General features: G+C 34.4%; 1 protein-coding gene across 7 annotated transcripts in view; it reads right to left on the bottom strand.

Annotated features, from left to right (window-relative positions):
- Positions 1-2,203: 2,203 nt before the first annotated feature.
- The window catches only part of LOC139116293 (dual specificity tyrosine-phosphorylation-regulated kinase 4-like), a 110,894-nt gene continuing 88,052 nt past the window's right edge, over positions 2,204-25,045 (bottom strand). For all 7 annotated transcript variants that reach the window (XM_070678911.1, XM_070678910.1, XM_070678916.1 and 4 more), the window contains 9 exons: positions 22,601-22,764; positions 19,532-19,668; positions 18,816-18,956; positions 17,116-17,336; positions 16,673-16,845; positions 9,858-9,918; positions 9,081-9,210; positions 7,468-7,652; positions 2,204-7,020 (listed from right to left, as the gene is read on the bottom strand). In XM_070678911.1, the coding sequence (XP_070535012.1) occupies positions 6,740-7,020; positions 7,468-7,652; positions 9,081-9,210; positions 9,858-9,918; positions 16,673-16,845; positions 17,116-17,336; positions 18,816-18,956; positions 19,532-19,668; positions 22,601-22,764 (1,493 nt within the window). In that variant the 3' untranslated portion in view covers positions 2,204-6,739. The remainder of the gene's footprint in view (positions 7,021-7,467; positions 7,653-9,080; positions 9,211-9,857; positions 9,919-16,672; positions 16,846-17,115; positions 17,337-18,815; positions 18,957-19,531; positions 19,669-22,600; positions 22,765-25,045) is intronic.

The following is a 25,045-nucleotide window of genomic DNA, read 5'->3' as shown; positions in this document are numbered from 1 at the left end:
AGTGGGCAAAAGCATGTACAAGGGATCTGGTAAAAACTAATGCTACCTCATCAATCTTCTAGACCCTACCCCCTCCTGAATATCAAATGTTCCACCACTTGGTATTACATAAGGCCAGCAGTACAAGATGACAGGAAATGCATTTACAACCTTGGGGATTTTTTAATTAATGCATTCTAATGTAAACAGCACTTAAGTTAGTCACAGATAGTGAAATGCCTTCCACTGTGGGCGCCAATTAAAACATCTGGAATTATCCTGGATCCAAATTTTTCATCAGTTCTTGTATGTCTTACATAGAAAAGTTGCAAAAATTGGTCCGCAATGGAAAAATTCACCTCAGCTTTGTTTTCTGGATCAAATTTTCCTACAAATTGATACCAAATATGACAAAATTATGTTCACAGTCTTCGAAACTCTCTCACTACATATCCTGGGTTGGTGTAGGTCATTTAAGGTCACAAACTGAGAAAATTACCTAAATATACAAATTACGGGGGTTTCCCAACACTTTGAGCAGGAAATGTATCTAATAACATCCCTCGGGACTTTATACCAAATTACAAAGCTATCAAACAAGTAATTTTGAGAACAAGTTTTCTTGAGCAAAAATGACAATATTGTCTTGAAAATACAAATTTGTATATTTCAGGACAATTTCCACATATCTAAATATTCTCATCTCAGTATGTCTGTGTACCAAATACAAAAGCTGTCTGTCCAGGGGCTTTAAAAAGAAAATACTGTTTAAGATGTTTTGACCAAAAATGATAAAATTGCTCCAAAATAGTAATTTTTCCCAATTTTGTCATAATTTCAACAAATTAGAAGAGTAACACCCTTAGCCTTGCAAAAATCCAACCTAAATTTGAGAGCAATTGGGCTGGCGGTTTCAGAGAAGAATTTTTACTGAAAATGAGAAAAAATCACCAAAAAATTCAGCAAAAATACAAAATTAAGGATATCTTCACAATATTTGTAAAACTGTATAAGGTTTACCTAAGGTACTTGCACACAATTTTCAAAGCAATCAAAACAGCGTTTCTTGAGTTATTGATTCTTGACCATTTTCACATTTTGTAAGTTAATTTGCATAATTTTGGCAACGCAGACTTCATTTGAACAAACTCTAATCTATAGCCCAGGATGCATGCACACACCAAATACCAAGCTGAAATGTGCAGCGGTTTGCATGTTTTTGATGTTGACAGACATACTGTACGTACGTACATACATACATACATCCATACATACACACATACATAAAGACGACATCGACTTCAGCTTATACAATAACCTCACATTGGTATAACCAAATGTGAGCTAAAACTTGCCCCAAAACGGTAAGTTTGCCAATTTTGCCACAATTTCAACAAATTAGAAGGGTAATACCATTGCAAATATCAAACCCAAATTTGAGAGCAATTGGACTGGCGGTCTCAGAGAAGAATAATTTTTACTTAAAATGAGGAAAATAATAACAAAAAAATTCAGCAAAAATACAAAATTCAAGATATCTTCATGATATACATGAAATTATAATGTCCACCTATGGTACCTGCACACTAATTTTCAGAGCAATCAAAACAGCGGTTCTTGAGTTATTTATTTTTTACCATTTTCACATTCATTTGCGTAATTTAAGCGATGCAAACTTCATTTGAACAAAATCCCATCTATAGCCCAAGATGCATCCACACACCAAATACCAAGCTAAAACGTGCAGCGGTTCACGTTTTTGATGTTGACGGACATACTGTACGTACGTACATACCGGTACACACATACACACATACATACACACATAAATACAGACACCACCAACTTCAGCTTATACAATAACCTCACATTGGTATACCACATACCACATTGGTGTACCAAATTAATGCAAGGCCATTTTGAATTTTAAATATCGCTAAATCTGGGGTAATTTACTATTCTAATACCAAAATTTGCATGATGACCCCCAATTTTTATTCTTGATTTTGAAAGAGAATGGTTGAAATATTCCTTGAGGAAAGTTTAGGTAAAAGTGTAAGTCCACCAAGATTGTCACTATATTTTGAGCTCACAAAAGGTTTATAGTATCAGTCAAATCATCCACCATTTGTTGTGTCTAACACAGTCATCAGACTGAGCACAACTCACGCGATATACACCATACATAACTGTAAAACATATAATAAAAAGAATGACACTGGTATATGTTCTGAATATGAGAACAGTCATATCTTTTTTATTTCTTTGGGTGAAAGTGCAACATAGGACAACTCACTATGCTTCCAAATCTTGTGTTCTTCCGACATAAATACACACGGTAACAGAAACAAGCTTGGAATGCATAAGGACTTTATAACAAATAAAATACAGCATATCAGAACAGAGTGTGCAATCAGTCTGCAAATAACTTATGAATGCCAGAAAGCAAACCCAACATTGATAACTTTACAAGTTTGAAATTCCTTAGGCTATGGCTAATTTGCAGAAAATTAGTTTTAAAACTTACACTTTTTTTCACGGTGGAAGGTAGGATATGAAAACATTGTGGAAAATAAACATATGACTAAAACAATGGTTTTTAGATCCTGTATACTTCTTCAATATCACTTTAGAGGACATTTATATGATATAGAGATTTAATTCATTACCAGCATTGAGACAATGCATTGAAATCTTACACAAACTCATTGTTATATAGGTAATGTTAATTTATGACACTTTTTCTGTACATTAAATACTTTTTGGGGATAAACCAATTTGCTGCAAACACACTTGTATATCATTTAATGGAAACTGATAAAACCGAGCAGCCACCATGAATGGATAATTTTAGTTCTTACCTCTGCAAAGAGCCAACAAATTAACAGTTTATCAATAACAGGGTTTATCAACTGTCAGGTTGAGTCATGTGTGTGGTCTAAGGGAGTGTTGCAAAGATCATCAAGAAGAGTAACATCAATTACATGGTTCATTGTATAGAATGTGGTGTTCTGCTACACACACTATTAGATGAGTTCATAGGTTTCTTGATCTCAATGGCAAAATGTAGCAAAATGTGGATACCTTACAACTGAGAATGGACTAAAAATAACACAACCTACAATTGAATCCAACCAGAATCATACACAAAAGACAACTGGTATTTCTTAAATTTCTGAGTCTACTGGCCTTAGAATTCAGTTTCAGATGTTATTTAATTAAACATCTGCACAAAGAATGATGTTGCAAAATACTAAGTACTTGAAATCAATAATCATTTCAGAACTATTTGCATTACATGCACAGAGGGTACATCAATGAATTGTTTGCTGTAGGGAAACAATGAATTGTGACAAATATCCTCAGTTTTGCTGATATAAAACAAAATTGATTGAAGGAATCTTCCAATCAAAGAATTGATCCAGTGTATCTCTGAGCTGAGATCTAGTTGTATTCAATAGTAAGCCATAAGTTTGTTCATTATTTAGTTGAGGTTTGTTGAGTTCAGTGTAAGGCACCATTGTTATTACTTAGCTTGACATGTTGCAAAGTTGATAAAACTGAGGTACTGTAGAGAGATGGACGGTATGATCACTGTCCATTGTACATGGACTTAACCCCTTTTTTCTTCAATGAAAGTAAATTTTTTCTGACCTGTATCTCCATCAAAAATTTCAAACAGGCTGAATACACTCAGCAGTAAATTACTATGAAATGGCCCAAATATCTGATAAAAATGGTTCAATAAATTTTGAAATTTTTGATTTTTTTTTATCATTTGAAATTTACAATCAACAGTACCATAAATACATACACATTTTATTACCAAATTTTAATGATTATGACCTTCAAGGCACAACCTTACATACATTTGGTGTAAGTTATCAATTCTTAAATTTGGTATATTATGGAAAACTTTTAAAGAAAACATTCACACTTCAAACAATCATGTCTTGTCTTGTCAAGAGACAAAGATAGCTGCAGTTCACAAACTGGTGTGGACAACGCTTGACTGGACGGATTATCTCTGATAAGGGTCTCTATAAACAGGAAACCAGAAAACTTTAATATTGTCATCTAAATTTTTCATCTAGAAGGAATAAATGGAATAAGAATACAGGTCAGCTTCTTTGCTTTAACTCTTTCACACTATTTTCCCTGTATTAGGATACTACCCTACTGAAAAAACAATGCAGTTGGACCAAAGTCTGCAAGTGAAAATGTTATTTTGTTTGAAATATATGGACGGGCTTTGTATTTATGAGTGGTTTTCCAGATATTGTTATATGATTAACAAACTGGGCATATGCTCCCTTTTCACATTGTGTGCTTGTTTTGAACCTCTTTAGATCATCTGATATTCTCAAACTTAAGCTATATATTGCTGGTATGGATGAAAGTCCATACCAATAAATACCCATTTAAAATACAAACTAGTACTTATTATCAACACATTTCTATGAATGTGACATAATGAGTGTGTATAGGAGTGCTGTATGTATGATGCTGTAATCGTCTTTATGTGCTGAAACAAATGTACACAGACAGCATTTGAAGCCATTGGTGACAGTATCTGCTATTGGTTAATGTTACAAGCAAGGTAAGAACGCTGTGTGTCTCATGATACACCCATGCTATCTGCATCTTTTGATATTTGCTAAACTTGATCTCTGTTATTGCTTGTAACAAAGCTTAGTTTCAATGATAATATACCAATCAGAAACTACTAAGATAACTCTGTGTTCTATCTCCAGGTAATTGAACCAATACTAGAGATGATATTTTTCTAGCTTTCATTCACATACAGTATGTGAAATGCCTATAATCAAATGGATATCTAAAAATCAATGGACATTTCTACATACATATTCTATTGCTGTAGGATATGGAATGTTTGAAATTTACATAATGTGAGTATGAAATCATTTTGAACCATAGGATTAACACAGGCCTCTGTATAAATACCAGGGCTTATCATGTAAATCACTCAATTGTTAATGAGATATTGACTAGATTCTTCAAATAAAAACAACATCATTATGTATACCCAGTAAGTGGACAAGGCTCGACAGTAAAGTGTACACATAGTTACAAAAATGATCATTTGAACTTGCTCAGATGGGAAAAGAATGCCAGCCTGTGATAGATTTGATTCAGTCATTTGGAATTCCTGTAAAAATCCGGTGGGTAATCAGGCTTTATCAACCTGCAGAAAAACTAACAGAATGTACATCTGTTATGATGTGCAGCTATTTCAACAATAGCCATTATGCTAAAAAAAAGATAGAAATTACTTAAATTTCCTAGGGTGGTAAAAATTCTTTGTTTGTTAGGTATTAAGTTTTATCTCCAGACTAGATAAGTCTTCAATTAAATTTGTACAGGCTCATATGGGACAAAGATTACCACAATAAAAAGAATTATATCTTGAGATATCCTGCTGTTTAAGCACTTTAAGCATTTTGGAGCTTTAAACAATTACTTATTTAAGTTATTAAAGCTACTCTATCCTTTTCAGTAAACTCTGCTATGAAGTATTATGAAAATAAAACCACTGGTTTTATGTGTTTTATGGAAAACAAAACTGTGAGTGCTTTGAGTGTATCGGTGGTAGGAAATACTTTAAAACTGTCAGAGATGAGCCTCACATTTTAAAATCTCTGGGTAGGTAAGTTAAGTTAGAATACTGAATTTCAAAACTCAATACTGACATTTATGTGTTCCTGACTGAAAGATGTACACTTTATGCAATTTTAGGACGGATTGTTGATATTACAAACAGATTGGATAATAGCAGGATATTCAGATCAAACTGAGTTATGACATCTTTAAAAAACACTGAAAAGTTTGCACCACTTGGTTGAAAGTACCAGCTTCTCAAATGATATGAACATCATATTCCATGTTGAAATATTTGACATTTGTAAAATAGATATAAAAATACATCGATGAGATCCATCAATTATTCCTACTTCTAATAATTCAAATCAGTTTGCATATGTACAGCTACACTTGGCTGAATCAATTCAACTAAACATTGGATATCTCTCCACTATCTTAAATATTAATGTGACATACAGCTGAATTTCATTGAAGTTAAGAAACAAGTATGAACCCATTTAGCCTGCCAGAAAATATACCCATTGCACTTGAAAAATTTACAAACATATATCATACACAAAAAAGTTCAGATATCTATACACAAAAAAGGTTTCAATTTGCAATCTGTACAAAAGTGATACACATTGAATACAGGATCGTAAAACACCTATAGTGTGCAATATATACTGATATCTACAGTGTATAAATGGTCTAAAATTCAACACAAATCACAAGATTTCTGTAATAGGAAAAGGGCTTGTAAATAAAAGAGCAATGAAATAAAAAAAAGTTAGGCTAATATCAGAGGGTGCTCAATTGATATATTTGAATCCTAAGATAATTTTGGGAAATTAAAGGCAAACTGGTAACAAGCCAAAGTGAGAAACAGTGCTTACGTTAAGTTGAAAGATAACTAAAGGTTTTTAATATATTTGAATGGACAGAAAAGTCCATACATTGAATTGTAAATTGTGCTTTCCCATTTCTTCCCTGTACTCTCACAGACTCTATCTCTAATATTTCTGTATATATACAATATTGCCTTCAGAGTCCTATCACATTCTTGTCTTCAATGTAAATATATTTCATAAGTCCATGTAACACTGATATGCAGTATATTCAATACTTTGCAGATACCATGGATAGAAGATTTCTTGGACTAGATAATTGGAGGTAGGAACTGTCCCCCAGTGGCTTGTTCTACTTTTTCACTAGTTGTTTTTTCATTAGCTTGGTTGGCAGTTTTCAGTTCTTCTTCTCCATCATTTTGCATATCTTCTGCATCTGTTACTAGGATAGGTTTGACTTTATTAACTGGTTTATCTACAGGGTCTTTCATTTCACTAGTATCTGCAGCCCCTATTGGTTGTAACCTCTCTCTTGTCTTCCCACTTTTCTTTTCCCTTACTTTGCTGATATGTTCCTCCCCTTTTGATTTGTCTGCAAAATCAAATCAAATCATTGAATCAAATCGAAGTTCAAAAAATTACATTCTTATATCTAGAAAGTATACATCATATTGGTGGCATGGTTGTCTGTTAAGAAGTGCCTGGCATACATGCTGGAAGGGAAGTGTTGTAGAGTTTCATTGTCTATAGGGTAAATATTGGTAACATGTTGATGGTTGTATATTCAACGGAAACACTTTTTAGCTTTGCTAATATGACAGATTTGCAAAATGACAGCAGCAGCATCAAACAAACTAGGCAGACAAAAGATATCACAAGCTAAGCTGCACACTACGCAGACAGACAAACTATGCTACAAACTAGGTAGGAGACAATCTCACTCACAAACTATGCTACAAACTAGGCAGACAAGAGACAATCTGCCATGTCACATCAACCTACACTGTCAACTAGGCAGACAAGAGACAATCTATCTCACCTGTACTGTCTGTATCTTCTTGTTTTGTTTCCTTTGGTAAGGTAGTAACAGCTGGCATGTTAGACCTAAAGGATGATCTGTGTCTCGTTGAATGCCTAGATTCACGGTTTTTCAGTGGTTTACCTTCCAATATCCAATCATGCTGTAATGCTTCATCAGGTGTCATACGTTTTGATGGATCCCATCTGTAATCATTTATGAACAAATGTCTTACTACCAAAGCAGCGATTACTCATCACATGAAATGTTGACAACATAAAATTACAGCTTAGGGCAGAACACGCCTCAAGAACAGGTACTCAAACTCTCAAATCTTGAGGATATTCTTTTGGTCTATCACGTGTGGGGGCTCATATTCAAGCTTATGTTGTTTTCATGAGCTTAATTTTGTGAAAATTGGGAATTTATTTTCCCCAAAGAGATACCACAGGGATGACAGCAGCTTTGAATTTGTGATTTGTTTCTCTAGTGTCCAAATTAGCGTGGTGACCGGGGCATGAGCTACCTTAAGGTATACGTAGAATGAACCTTGGGGACAGGTATTTGGGACTATCAATTGTTTTCAAAACTATTCTGGGAGCTCGTTTTAGAGCTCTTGGTGTAAGGAAAATTTTCATTTAGTTTTTCAAATATCGAAAATTATATTTTCCCTCATAGAGTTACCACGGGGTGGCAGCCATTTTGAATTTCAAATACCAGTAAATATTGGGTAATTTGTTTCTCTAATACCCAACTTTGCAAAACGACCCCTGATTTTTGTTCCTGATTTAGCAAGGGGACATTTTGACGTTTCATTTAGGAAAGTTTGAACAAAATTTTAAGTCTTTCACTGTCCAGGCACATACTACGTTACAATGGAAATCTTTGCTAAAACCATATTGCTTTTGATGAGGTGGTTTGATCATTGTACTTGGCAAATGAATGGCAAGAGGTATACTGTGAATTATTCAAACAGTGAATAGGATTGATTTTAAACTTATAACATCATGCAAAAATCTCTTGCTGTCATCCTCATTGAGATAGAGATCCAAAATGAATGAGTTTTTCAATGCCCCAAGCAAATACTATATTAAGATAGTATGAGCTGGGGGCATTGAAAAACTCATAAGACTGCATCAGAGAGGGCTTGTGAAAACTTTTCATCTTACTGGTGTAAACTATTGCAGTAATATGCAAGTTTGTTCAATGAGCATACCAGCCATGTTTCACACTATAATTTGACTTGTTCTAGTAACATTCAGAAATACCCAAGATGGGTTATAATCTTCTTTATTCACTTTCATTTCCAGGTGAAATAAGTGGGATTATGGTTGAAAATATTTAGAACTACTCTTTTTTAAAAATTACAACTACTTCTTACAAACACAAAGATGCTTCATTGAAGTGAATTACTTGACAAGTTTGACTTGGCAGGATACTTTGTGGGTCTGATGAAGCGTCTCTAAGGCACCTCTGGTTATCCTTGGATAGGCCAAGTTGAAGTTGAACATTTGCCAAGACGTAATTGCTCAAATTACACAACTCACCAAATATTCACTAGGTGCCTGTCAGAGCCAGTAAACAAGTCAACCTCCCACTGAGCTAAACAATAGACAAAACTGATAAGTACTTACTCTAGACATCTTCTGACAAAGTCTACAAAATGTGGATCACTTGTCCTGATTGCTTGGCTGAGGTCCTTTGAATTGGGCCTTCTCTTCTTTCCTTTACTGTTAGTAATACACCTAGGATTGCCCCTGGAATCTAGTCATCAATCAGATCATATCATTGTCAATTTCAGCAATCTTTAATTCACATCAAAACACTTGATCCCAGTTTTGTTTCAATTTTAATCTCTGATGTTCTCTGATGTATGCCTTCCTCTTGTTTGTGACACATATGCCAAAGCACTATATTCAATTAAAGTGCAATACTCTTATGTGGTGTGGTCTCTTGCATGAGCAGACTGAGACGGCTGTATAACTGACACAAATTGTTTGTGAATCTGCTAAACACATACATTTGTGTTGAACTACTATATTGACAAATAATAATAATAATAATAATAATAATATTTTATTGCTTGGTTGTAAATATAGGATTTACATCAATATAAATAGGACTGACATACTGAAATCCGAAGAAAGTTAAAAACTGACATGCAAAACAAGGTTTGCCAGAGCACACACTTGACTGAGTGAGTGTGGCAATTATTAAAATTACGTCTCATAAGATAAATTTTGTCATAAAATAATCTGCATTGTCAAAGCATTTTTGTTGAAAATCTAGTTTGAATTTTAAGTTTGATTTTAAATCACAGCCATTCTCATACGTATTGCTACAACAGGTGTTTAGAGGTGATATCACTCTGCTTGTTAAGAGTATGTGCAATCATGCTTGACTTAACTCACCAAAGAAAAGCCGCCTTCTCTGGGCATCGTCTATGAGACTGGATGGTGGCATGCCAATTATCTGTTTAAGAAAAGAAATCACAAACTGTTTTCGCATATCCTTGCACGATAACAAATGTGTGTTGTGGTAATTTGAGGATTTTACTTTCCTTACAAACCTTCATCTCCATTTAGTTATATAAAGAAACAACCATTTGGCAAGGACTTTAGCAATCCTGCAGTCATTACATTTCCTCATGGGACCAATCAGGTTAGAAACTTTAATTACAAGAATTTGCATCATAATTGACCATTTAGCAATGGCTGTGGAAATTACAAGAACAACGTGAGGCAATTAAGGGTTGGTTGGTCAACTTTCAACACTGCTTCATCTGGAATAACATGATAAATTAGAAGATGCACTTTGGTACATAACGTTTACTTTTGAAAAGATGTGGCATATTGAGTAATGAATATCAAACAAACCCATGTACCTGACACATGTAATTTTACACTAAATAAAATCTTCAATCCTGATAAATACAAAAATCTATGACCATCTATGAATACAAAACTTTTAACATATCTATAGAAGTTTTAAATTGGCTGGTGGCAAAATTTATAGTAAGAGACACATGCAACAGACGAAGAACTGAAAACTCTTCAAAAATCCTACGCTGTCTTCAAAGTGTAAAAGCTAAAACGTTTGCAAAGTTGTCCATACAAATTACAAGAAAAGAAGACACAATGCATACAAATTACACAAATACCGGTATTGATATGATTTGAAATCATTCACCACAGCTACCATGTTACATTATTACGGCATTTTCTTAGTAAATATTTACAAAGAAATAGAAAAGATAAAAACATTAAATTGCGTATTACAGAAAGCATAACCATGAATTGGGATATGAAATGTACATACAACATATTTTTTACAAACTACCTCAAAAGAGGGATAAAACTGCAGCAAGTGTAAATGAATACAGTAAAAAATTGGCTGACTAGCGGGAAATACAATACTCGTTAAAATAAAGACTGCAAAGTTAAAACAAATACTGTATTTGTTTTAACTTTGCAGTCATTATTTTATTTCCCGCTAGTTGGCCAATTTTTAACATATTTTTTAACTGTGTAATTCAGGGCTTGAAAACTCCTATCACAAAACACCAATGGCAAGTGAATTTGATGTTCAAGCAAATGAGATCAATATTCTTTCCTGTCTGACAGAATGAACTACTCTCTGAACAATTTAGATTGAAGTTTGCAAAAGTATTTGATTAGGTTGGTATGCACCTGGATGTTACTGTAAGTCCTTAAAATTTTAAAGCTTTTGTAACAAGTCATTGACAATGACACAGTCCCCACTTGTTTATGGGTATTTTAATTACAAGTCCTCTGAGAGGAAAGAGTCCTCTTCATTAATTAGGTCTGTGATTAAAAATACTGCGATACAGATAGGGCTTAGTGGCCAAAAATGAGTTCCATGGTGGTGAAAACATGAAACCAATGTAAGCCGACATACTAATTACAAAAGGTCATTAAAATGAATCAATTAGTACTTAATTGACAGGATGCTGCCAAACATTTTTGCATCCTATCCTTACACTGACAGATTATCACAGGTACCATATTTCATAAAGTTTGATGTAGTACACTTTGGACATTCACCCTAAAAATAAAAATCCATTATGTAAATGCAAACTATCAATTAATTAATATATATACCGGGTAAATGATACCACTAAGTGTCATTGATTTGTATTTACAACACAATGAGATCAAAATCTGTACCAAGTTTCATCAATTTAACTCAGTATTTGTGGATATATCACTGTAATGAGAAAGTTCATTACATATGCAATTACAAATTAATTAACTTGACACTGATAAATGTCTTTTTCACTGTTAAAGCAATGTGAGCTTAACATCTGTACCAAGTTTCATGAACTTTGATGCAGTATTTCTTGACATATCAGACTAATTATGAAAATTCAATAATTGACATGATACTGCTTGATGTGCATATGTATGACATAGGTCAATGTCCTTTTGCCAACATTGAATGATACTGGTGGAGATACCAAGCTCTGTACATAAAAAAATCGTAACAAAATGGCCTCCAGGCAGCCATTATATTGCATTAGACTGTGAAACCAATAGACATGCATATTTATGACATGATAGGTCAATGTCCTTGTACCAACTTTGAAAAAAGTCAGTTGATACTTGAAATTATGGCTTAGGACATGACAAAATCATAACAAAATGGCCACAAGGCAGCCATATTGCATCGGATTGTGAAACCAATTCACATGAATATTTATGACATAGGTCAATGTCCTTGTACCAACTTTGAATAAAATTGGTTGATACATGCCTGAGTTATGGCTAAGGACATGAAAAAATTGTAACAAAATGGCCGCCATGCGGCCATATTGGATCATACCGTGAAACAGATGGACGTGCATATGTATGATATAGGTCTATGTCCTTGTACCAACTTTGAATAAAATTGGTCGAGATGTGCCTGAGTTATGGCTCCATACATGAAAAAATCATAAGAAAATGGCCGCACGGCGGCCATATTGGATCATATCACAAAACAAATCAATGTGGATATGCATGACAAAGGTCAATGTCCTTGTACCAACTTTGAATAAAATCGATTGAGATGTGCCTGAGTTATGGCTCCGTACATGAAAAAATACCACAATTATACGGTGTCGCTCACATTTTATCAGAATTGGTACATACCAGTATGGGTACCAAAGATCAACCAGAAAAATAAGAATGACAAAAGCAAGTAAGGTCTGCAACTTAGGTACTGGAGGTAAACTTTAGAAACATGCATACCAACTTCTATAGCAATGGGACAAGCAGATCCTACATACACAAGCAAATGTCAACAAAAAATTAGCTAGAGAAGCTTGACAAAAAGAAAAGGTTGGAGAGGGGGAAAAAAGAGTGGGAAAAATATAAAAGGGATCTTTTAAAAAGGAATGCTACCTCATCAATCTTCTATCCCCTACCCCCTCCTGAATATCAATGTTCCACCCCTTGGTTGACCATGTTTACATAAGACCAGCTGGCAGTATATTTACAACTTTGGGGATGTTTTAATTAATGCTATGAGTGCTTTCATTCAAATGTAAACAGCACTTAAATCAGTTACAGATAGTGAAATTCCTTCCACTGTAGGGGGGGGGGGATTATGACATCTGGAATTATCCTGGATCCAAATTTCTCATCAGTTCTTGTGTGTCTCACACGTAAAAGTTGCAAAAATTGGTTCGCAATGAAAAAATTTACCCCAGCTTTGTTTTCTGGATCAAGTTTTACTACAAATTGATATTAAACATGATAAAATTATGTTCACAGCCTTCGAAACTGTCTCACAACAAATCCTTGGTTGGTGTAGGTCATTTAAGGTCACAAAAGTTAATTACCTAAAATATAACTCTTTGGGGGTTTCCCAACACTTTGAGCAGAAAATTTATCTAATAACATCCCTCGGGACTTTTGTACCAAATTACAAAGCTATCAGACAAGTAATTTTGAGAACAAGTTTTCTTGACCAAATATGACAAAATTGTCTTAAAAATACAAATTTGTATATTTCAGGACAATTTCCACATATCTGACTATTGTCATCCCTAGACATCTGTACACCAAATATAAAAGCTGTCTGTCCAGGGGCTTTAAAATGAAAATACTTTTTACGATTTTTTGACCAAAAATGACAAAAATTGCCTCAAAACAGTAATATTTCCAATTTTGTCGTAATTTCAACAATTAGAAGGGTAACACCCTTGCAAACGTCCATTCCAAATTTGAGAGCAACTGGGCTGGCGGTTTCAGAGAAGAAGAAATTTTACTTAAGTTAAAATGAGAAAAATAACCAAAAAATTCAGCAAAAATATAAAATTCAAGATATCTTCACGATATTCATCAAACTGATTTTGATCAACCTTAGTAACCTGTATACCAAGTATCAGAGCTATCAGATTAATAGTTTTTGAATAAAAAAATGTTTGACCTAAAATTCGGAAAATTGCCCCAAAATTACAAATATGAAAATTTCAATTCAATTTGTATACACTTGACTGAGGTCATCCTGAGGAACATGTATACCAACTTTCAAAGCAATCAGATGAGTGGTTTCAGAGTTAAACATTTTTTGATTAAAAACTGAAAAAATTACCTGAAAAATAGAAACATGCAAATTTCATCCCAAATTTTGAACACCTACTTTAGAATACCTAAAGGAACCTGCACACCAAGTTTCAACCCTATCTGACCAACGGTTACAGAGTTTTAGCAATTTGCAGGGTTTTTCCTTTTTTCCCCCTCATTTGCATATTTTTGACACTGACAAGTTCATTTGAACAAATTAACATCTCCACCCCTAGGTGCACCTGTACACCAAATACTGAGACAGTAACTGTGATCTTACAAACAAACTGTTCTGAATTCCACTGTTTGAAATGAATTCTAATCCGGATTTGAATACAAAATTTCTACAATATAAATACTGATAACACTCTGATTAATTAATTAATTAATTCGAACACACTTTGCCCATATCGCTCAAACAGTTAAAAGGTTTCACGATAGCGGCTTTAACAACAGGAAAACATTTTTTTTTAACTTGTCTCCATTTTATGCCACTTTATCGTATAAAACCTAGATGCAATCTGTCATCGAATTAGTACTACAATCAACCAAACTGAAAAGATAGCTGAGCAATACAGGAAACATCATCTGGCAAAGAAAATCAAAAACTGAGAGAGCTACCATATAAGTAATCAAAGTTGGTGGCATGAATTAAATAAACCAATACTCTCCTCAGACCAAACCCATTTCAAAGGCCGTTTACAGCAAATATTGTTAACGAAACCATGAATGCTGGGAATGGCTAAACACAGAGAAACAAGATTTATTTCTCGAAGCAGCCCTTCACAACATGCTTTTCAAACACCGGAAAGCAGGCACCAATATCGACCCGAAATCTATTACAAAGTCCACGAAAAATTGGGGCTAACCTGCAGTAGCGCGGAAGGTTGAATTTGAGTGACACAAAACTAAAAGTTCGGAAAATCGATTTAAATGCTTAAAACAAACTAATCGTTGACAGATTAGTACATTTACTGTTAACATAAAATATGCCCTAAAACAAAAATCCTTATAAGCGTCCAGAAACTCCGGTCGATGCTGGGTCATGTTAATTATAATATGACACCACACACCGGATCGCTCACTATAGAGTCAGTCAATAGTGGCTAACTCTCTCAATAACAAATCTGGCTTCTCTTCCTCGAGGACGAAGATGACTTCATCACACAACCAAGCGGATGGGATACAAAAAATATTGAGGTACTCGCCGATATTTTGCAAAATTAAATGAGAAAAAAATGCAAGGAAAATGCCGACAGGATGACAGTTTTCAGACTCGGAGGCATATGATCATCTCTGCAGATTATGTAACAGGCCAAGATCACGTGAGGCCATGAGGGGATATCCACGCAACTCAGTACCAAACACTAGCGCTCACAGAGTGAGCAAACACAAAGTGAGTACCCCTAACGTCAGCTCAGTAGTCTGTAATAGATTGTAGTCAACTAAGAAACCTTGGAGAAAGGCTTAACACTGTGGCTATGCCGCTAAGTCCCTTTTGATTTTTGTCATAGCTCAAAATCGTTCTCCACACACCTCAACCTGAGCATGAACACCCCACCAGTTTATGATATGACCCATCACAATGGCATAACGTCAACGGATCTTGACAGACGGAAGTCTTGACAGACGGAAGTACTTGACAGCAGCATACTGGTTTTCAACTCTAATACCTTCTCTGTCTATAAATAGACACGAGAAGGTAACAAGAGAGCGACTGATGAAGGAACCCCATTTTTGGTTCCGAAACACCGTTAAGACGAATCACTCAATCAACAAACCGGTTTATCGGGGACCCAAATCACATGACTAGGGTCAAAGCACTATCGATTCACCGGTATCTTGCCATGTATTCCACACAAAATAAATGCAATGATCCTTTTATTCACCATATCGTAGTACTAAGCAATCTTGGTAGAGCCGATGTGTGGAGTTGCCCTCATTTTCCTTTATATCCTTTATATCTTTATATCTTTCCTTAATATCTTTATATTTATAGCACTGGCTGATATTGCGCAAATCTCGCTTAGTGTGAGATTTACTAGTATGAGCGACTTCCTGTTTACCCGTGTTTACATGTCTCGCTTGCATTGCGTTCCGGCGTCACACAGTTGCACAGTTTCAGTAGCATAAGCGCGTCGAAGTCGGACGTATTGGTATACTACATTTCGTTTTATTTTACACAACATCTAGAAGCAGCTGATCGATGAGATTACTGGGTATGCCGTATGGGCTACTATCGAGAGCCCGACACACGGACGTGGAAGTACAATTTTCCTCCCGTCCGACTGAAAAGTTACCCGTCTCGGACGGGAGGACGGGCGGTAGTTTCCAACGCTAGTATTTGAAACTAAGGGCAAGAGATGTTTGGACCCTGGGCAAATGAAATTGCAAATTCATTTCCTCCATGGCAAGTGAGTTTAAAAACAAATTTTCAAGACCTGTAATTACTTCTCAAGGATGCAACATTTACCACAGTAATTTGCAAAATGATTACTTTCTTCAAACCTTCAGATAACATTCTCAAGTCCTACAGTATGGTAATCTAGATTACTAATTTGCAATTACTAGGAGATTACATCTGCCAAGAAAAGAAAGAGTATTAGGTGATTGTAACACGTGTAAGAAGGCATTGCAATGACTTTAAAGTGAGTTACCTCCATGATACATGCCAACTGTTCAACTTCATTCTCACCAGGAAAGAGTGGATAGCCTGTGTATAGTTCAGCAAGTATACAACCAAAACTCCACATGTCAATTGGCATACCATACGGTAAGCCAAGTATGACTTCAGGTGAACGATAAAATCTGGACTGGATATATGTATATACTGAGAAAAGAAAGCAAATAATGCAGTGATCAGTATGTCATGAATTGCTTTGAAATAGTACAACACAGATCCTAAATTAAGACAATATTCAATATAGAAGTTGGTAAGTCCAAAATATCTACCCCTGGCCTTGCTGATGATTAGAATCTGAAAAGCGCCCTCTCCAGGCAAAGCGGCAATCTGCAATGTTTCTATGGTTTCCAAAGATTTAAAATCATGACCTTGAGACGATGCATTAATTGCCAGGCACCAGCAACAACAAATTCTCACCTCTCTGATGCTCATAGCAGCTTGAACCAAAGTCTATGACTTTGATTTGACTTTGTCCTTTCTGACGAAGTAATATATTCTCTGGTTTCATGTCACAATGAATTATTTTTTCTTTGTTGAGAAGCTGAAGGCACAGAAGAAGTGCATAAGCGAATCTTCGTATTAAGGCAACACTGAATCCCTGGAAATTATTCTTCTTAATAAGTTCATATAAATTCATTCTGAAAAGAGAAAATGTATGTATGATGCAGTTAGATTTGGAAACTTCTTGGCAGGAAGTTCAAATGAAAAAAGCGCTACGAATATGATGATGGTCATACGGACATTACACTAATTGCCAAGTAAGTATTGTAGGAGGATTTCTACTTCATTTTGTTCTTCTCTGTGGTAGATGGATCAGTATGTGCCCACTGACATTAAAAAAAATATTGTGAGACTAGAGTATTAGTGTTTTGGAAACACTTATTTACATCTGAGACTTCAGGGCAAAATGATATGCTTGAAAATGAATGGTACATTCCATTTGTTGAAAATGACTCCCTACTGTTTTTGAAAAGGGACTGTACTTTAAAAGAAAACATAACAAACTGAGACTGTGGCAAAAATAACACTCCAGCACTTGTTATCTTTACCAATTGGTAGTTATAGCTTACATTCATATATCATCTGGAAATGTAAAATTTCTTACAACACATTCCTAGATATCTTGAAGAGACCTGGTTTTTTAATACATTGTACTAAAACTGTTGCATACTTGCTTTCATCAACCATGGACTCAATTTGCTGCTTGCTAAATCTGAAAACAATTATCTTTTTTGAAATACACTATCTGACAGAAACAACTTTTAAATCTTCACAAGATCACACGCGGTTTCAAAACGGCATGGTCAATGGATAGTTGGGTTTGAACAGCTTTAGTTCATAGGCACGATACTTTTTTCCTTGCCATTGAAATGCCAGTTTCAATAAGAAGAAGATTGAACAAACCACTCACACAAATAGTGATACTCAATATTCCTTTACAAAGGTTTCTGAATCTCTTTGAAACTTAGCTGTATCCTTCAACAAATAATTCTACACTTTGACGCTATCATTATAGATTGTCAATTGTGTTCCATATTGTTCACCATTCAATCCAACAGTGTTTCATTTCTCTGTCAATGTAGCTATCACGCCCATATGAGATGGAACTACAATGCATATGGCTTTCATATGCTATACTCAATAAATACACCTGGACACACAACAAACATTGTCTCTAATACAAGTTTACCGTTCTCTCACGGCTATACTCTACAGAAACAGATCACAGTAACCTGTACAAGGCCAACAAAGCTGATACGTTATATGTGACAATTTCTTTCCCTTTCACCTTGTACTGCTGTTGTGTTATTGACTTAAAGCTACATTGAACAAACAGAAACCAATCAAGAAAACTTATCTTTTAAATACTTTGGTAATTTGCAGTGGAATACAAATTATGAAACAACTAAACGCATTCTATTTCAATTTGCACATTAAATTATTACTAGGTAGAGATTTTATGTTTTTCTTCAAATATTTTTTAACAGTGAGGTCAACCAATCATGACAACAAGAGCTGAGAATTAAAATTTTCAGTCAGTAAGCTAAACTATTTTGAACTAGACTCACCACTAATTATAACAAGAATTATTGACAATAGAATGTTTAATAACTTACCCCATGAGTTCAAAGGTAATACATAAGTGATTTCTGAAATAGAAGTACTCTAGCATGTGTATAACATTATGTGAGTTGTCTTTGTCTTTCCTTCTGAGGGCATCTAGAATTTTCACTTCCACTAAGGCTTGATGATGAAACCTTTGTAAAAAAGATGTGGATAACAAACAGGGTTTAGAGACTGCATGCAGAAATTATTGGCTGAGACACAAAATGGGATCAGTGAGAAGTTCAAGGCACAGCAAAGCTGAATTGTTACCTGTATGTATCAGTGTAATCTCTACCATTTTATACAATCAGTACACTGTCTGGCTGTCAATTATACTGTTTGCTTCTAAAATAAATTACTTCTAAAATTGTACTGACAGTAGAAATGGTCTGAAATACAGAAATTCTGCTTTGCCATCAAAGTATACATGTTACAAATATGCTACTCAAGTGTTGCATTGAATTACTAGTGAAACCATTGCTCTGATATTTGTACTGTTTTTCCAAATATTTATGTGAACAGATATGATAACCACAACTGGAATCATGTAATCCAAGCACAAATCATTGTGTGATGGATTCTAAATCAGATCTCTACGAAATCAATCCATTTCACATATCAAGGACAGGAGACACAAGAAAACACTCACAGAAATATCAGTGTATTAAGTCACAAAATATTCATGAGAAGTAGTGGTGATAGCAGGGAAGGGACATTCCAATCTTACCTTTTCTTGTTCCTAATCATTTTAACTGCAACCATTTGGCCTGTTTTATGATCTAATGCCTTGACAACTTGACCAAAGGACCCTTTACCAATGACTTCAAATATCTCATACCTATACACTAAATGATCATGTAGCACCTGAAATCACATAGAACAGAAAATTTACAATGCAGCTGCATGCCTAATAAATCATGTTTCTTACAGATTTTGGAACACTTCTTTAATCCTTGTAGATTGCAGGATACTATATTCTTAAAAGGGCAAAGCTGCATGTTACCTGTTCACTACGAAATAAGGCATATACTGGTAGGTACTTGTAGATGAATCCAACTAGCTACGATGTCTTCAATACTGTTTAACTGGAGCATTATTATTTAAAACGGCCTCTATATGCGTGAAAAAATGGAACTTTGGAAAGGATATGTGAAAAATTTATATTTCATATTTTCTTTTCTTGACTGAATATTGCCTGTGTGACCGTGGAAATTAGTGCAAGTGATATGCACTGGATGCAAATACTTAAGTACTTATGCATTAATGTCCTTCCACTTTGTAATGAATTCAAAATATTTACACACACACACACACACTCTCTCTCTCTCTCTCTCTCTCTCTCTCTCTCTCCTCTCTCTCTCTCTCTCTCTCTCTCTCTTTGTAAAAATGTCAATGCTGAAATGAATATTTCTTAAAATACTGAATAAGAGTAAATACTTAAATACTTATGCATTGAATATGTCCTTCCACTTTGTAATGAATTCAAAATATTTACACAAACACACACACACACACACACACACACACACACACTCTCTCTCTCTCTCTCTCTCTCTCTCTCTCTCTCTCGCTCTTGTAAAAATGTCAATGCTGAAATGCATATTTCTTGAACACTGAATAAGAATAAAATCAATTCCAAACATTAAGTAGAACTTTTCCCATTATTGAAAAGTTCCTTTGGTGTGAGCCTTCCAGAAGATGTAGGGACAACTTCTATTGACATCATACAACAGAGAATAATTTTCTATTTGCAATCATAATAAAGTAACTATAGCAATTTGTGGATTGTAGATATATCAATAGATTTCAATTGCATCACATCAAGGTACAGGGTTGTACATTCACACATGTAAACATACACTGTACATGTGCAAAGTTTACTGTCAGTCTGGAGCTAATTTATTTAGTTACACAATAAAAGCATTCCTGAGACTGAAAACATGCACCAAAATGACTTAATTCTCATTACACATATAAAAAGAATATCCTTGGTGGCAAGAAAGCTAGGATACCATGTCAATCACAAACTGTCATTGCTGCAAACACAACACCATTTATCATATAGCTGACCATGACATACCAATGTTAGGCATATGAAACAAGTTCAACAAGGGGGGAAAGAGTCTTCTGATTGGTGAACCATGGCTGATTGAGCAAGGCACTGTCTAGATATTATAGTACAGTTGCTACAGCTATGTACCACAGTGCTAAGGAATTTCTTAATTTCATTCTGTTGGCACTCTCATTAACTTCATCTAACACAAGCTCATCACTTAATTCCACCGTTGCTACCGTAAATTGTTGAAGTTTTTGATGACTACACTAGACAGACGGCTGATTAAAGCACTTTCTGTGCTGCTGCTCTGATCACACTGGCTTAATTTATATTCTATTACTGACAACATATTAATGACATAAAAATGGTCTTTTTTTAATGTAAATCACAGCCAGAAGTAAAAATACCGCAATTATACGGTGTCGCTCAAATTTGATCAGAATTGGTACATACCAGTACCAAAGATCAACAATAAATGTTGTTTCTATCTGTTCAGTGCAGGAAAATTCTACGTTGATGTTATGACAATGATTTCTGCACAGTACAACCAGAAAAACAACAAGAAGTATTTAAACCAGAAAAACAAGAATGACAGAAGTTTGACATACTGCTACAGAGAAATAGATGTTTTGATCAAAAAAGGGCAAAAATTGCCCTAAAAACACAAATATTGAAATTTCACCACATTTTTTGCAAACAGCTTCTCAGCTTGTCAAAAGATGATCTGCAACATTTCGCGAAATCTATCAGCAATATAAATCACTGGGCCATATGTATGTTGTAGTTACAGCACTCAATCTTATTTGCGCTAGTGATATGGATGTACATTGTATCCTCAGACAGCATCAAACTAAAAAAAATTATAAATCTGAAAATTTACTCAGTAAAAAAAATTAGCACAGCTTTTCTCATTTGGAAAATTTTTTTTTTAGAAATTTACAATTGTAAAAAAAATGTTCACAATTTCATTGTGACCATCCCCCTCCCAAGATCTAATGGTCTGTCCCTTAGTTTGAGCAGGTCTGTTAATATGTAACAGTTCATAAACTATGACAGGAAATGACTACAGGTCAGTGGAGTATCCTGTGGCATGCGACCACTTATGAACATTTGCAGAATTTCCCTTTTTCTTACCTCATTTGCACATTTTTGACACTGACGTGTTCATTTGAACAAATTCACATCTCAACCCCTGCATCTACCTGTACACCAAATACTGAGATGGTAGCTTAGGCGGTATGGGAGCTTTTGTGTGTGACGGACATACATCCGCACATACATACCCACAAATATACAGACATACAGACGCCACCGACTCACCATATAAGCTTTTTTTGGTATTTATATAAACACCAAATATGAGCTAAAAACAAGTCCATTTTGGGGTTGATAATGTTGAATTTTTCTGTTGCCTTCAAGAATTCTTCTCACTTTCAGATTTAATCAGGCATAATGAAAACATGGCATTGCGTAATATTGAATACATTGGTGGATGAAATATACACTAACGTTGACAGAGAGTTATTATTTTAATGTCTCTCATTAACATTGACAATTTGGCTATGCAACAACCTGAACCAAGGACTGTCTGTGTAACTATGGAAAGAGCAATGACTAAGCAAACTCTGAAGATTTGTGTCAGGTTAAAACAAACATTTACCGGTACATGGTAATGATGAGACCTTTGTTTTGACAAATGCACAATGATTTTTAGCAGTAATTTGCATTTCTCAAACTTACCTTAATATAGGACCCGTTTTCATCATCATAGCCATTATTCTGTGATGCCCCCTGTACACCTTCTACTTTCTTAGCTTCTAAACCCAAGAACCAATTTTCTGGAAAGTCTAGTATTTCACTTTGTTCAAACGCTGTTAGTTTACTTCGGTATAACTTTAATGACTCTGGAACAGAAAACAACAAAGCCATAAAGTGATATCACAATAGCGATAATCAGACAGCATTATGTGTGTATGTAATGCAGACACTTCTCAAACATGCTATCTGAAAGTACACACATTTAAGTCTTGCTCATCTTGAAATGATAGAACTACAAATGTATAATGATTTAAAACATCTTCAATTCATGACAATTCCTGAATCAAAGTCTCATACTTTAGAAAGAAACAAAGTCCCTAAGTGTCTCTTTGATGTTGAAGTGTTCACTGTCAAGTTTACTTTTGAGTTTTCTAAATCAACTGTATAAGAACAATAATTGAAGTGACAAGATGATGTACCAATAAAAGAAACTGTATTTAAGAGGTCCTTCATGGACAGTATAGGTAGTCTAGTTCATCATCTGTTGGGGGTTCTTTTTGCAAAAGTCACTTTAAATTTGTGCCATCATTAACGTAATGGAAAGCTTTATTGCTATTCATGGGAATCTATTTCAGAGCACTTATAAATAATCATAAGCAACAAATGGCACTTTTGTAACACTGGTCATTCATCATAGAAACGGAAAATCCATTACAACACTCAGTTGTCAAAATGCCTTTTATCTTAATCACCATGCCTAGTATTACAAAGCTGCAGTAATTCATTTCATAATAGAATGGGATGGGAAGTACTATGCATTATTAATGTCTGCCCATTCACTTTAGCTTTAGTTACTGCATTAAAAGTACACTACACCATGCACAGTCCATTGCATCCTGGTCACAGTATGTTTCAATCATTTCAATTTACAGTCACCTGAAAACTAATCATAACCAAGGGACCCTCTGTCCTTTGTCCCTTCAAATCTCAACCATTGTGCATGTAAGGTTTACTGTTGAAGATTTTAAAATTAAAAGCTGTTTATTCAACCAAACACACTTTGGACAATGACTCAGAGAAATCTGTGCCTGTTGAATCATGGGAAATTTTACCTCTGTGATAAATCGTCTGGCATGACGGTTCCTTTTATAATAGAAATAACCAATGTTTTTACAATTTCAAATTTGATAAAATTAGTAGTAACAAACGATTCAATAGATTTACAAAATTCACAATTTATTTTAATATCTGATTAATTATCTGTGATGCTAATTCTCATCCTTTATTTTACAAAACACAAGGAAATGGTTGACTTCATCTCACTACCGTATGTATATTATGAGCTATAGTATATGCGCACTCAATTCAATAATAAAACCTTGAAATATTTTAAGCATCAATATATATATATACATATGTAAATATATACATATATATATATATATATATATATATATATATATATATATATATATATATATATATACATGTATATATCATAATTTTTTTCTGTCCAATTTCACTGAAGGTATATTCTCTAACAAGTAATCCTATTAAATATTTGTGTGCAATCAATCTTCATTGTATCAATTTGATAGATTTTTATAGTAATTCTTGTGAAATCTCCAGAAAAAAATCCTAATGAACCTAAAAGCTTCCAGCTGCTCTTCATGAAAATTCAAAAAGTGTCTTGATTTAGCATTTTAATGAAATGAATACTATAGCCACGGTTACGCCTTTGATGGTATGCTCCCATCTCAACATCAATGTAAACATTCGTATTTCTCCATCCAGTTGATCAATATTCTAATCTATATTTTGAACTAGCCAGTTATGTAACAAATAAAACAACGCATATGACCTGTAACTTTTTTCTTACAACTTTGAAATAGAAAATCTTCAAAATACAGATAGCCATATTGAATTTTCTGATGACAAGATGCAGTTCCTGCCAAAAAATTCAAATGATTAAAAATTTACAATTATCTTTATAGCAATGACACAATATGTTAACTACAATAATGGTGCACTTTGCAATGATTATTGTTGGGTCTTGAAATCAGTTTATAATGATTTTCTATATCACTAGGCACAGTGACCTTCTTGTGAGTCTGAGATGAAATGTGTTTTTCTCTTTTTTTTTGTTCTCTGACGTAGATCAAATGGTACATGATCACAAAAGAAACAAGGCTATCATTTGTTGGTAGAGCTCAGAGTCTGCGAAGGGAAATTGACGAGTAGTCATGAACACCATGCATTAACACTGACTTGGATATGTCATAGAGAAAAGTAATTTTTTTCATTTTTTGACCTAAAAAGTGACAAAAGATTTCTCTTTTTCTTTGTGAATATTTTGAAAACATCACCGAAAGCCCTGCACAATGTAGGCTACATGATATTCAATATTTCAAAGACGCCATGTATTCA

This window comes from Ptychodera flava, chromosome 17 (genome assembly GCF_041260155.1).
Source record: "Ptychodera flava strain L36383 chromosome 17, AS_Pfla_20210202, whole genome shotgun sequence".
In the NCBI taxonomy this organism is placed as follows: Eukaryota; Metazoa; Hemichordata; class Enteropneusta; family Ptychoderidae; genus Ptychodera; species Ptychodera flava.
This window is presented reverse-complemented; position numbering and strand designations above follow the sequence as displayed.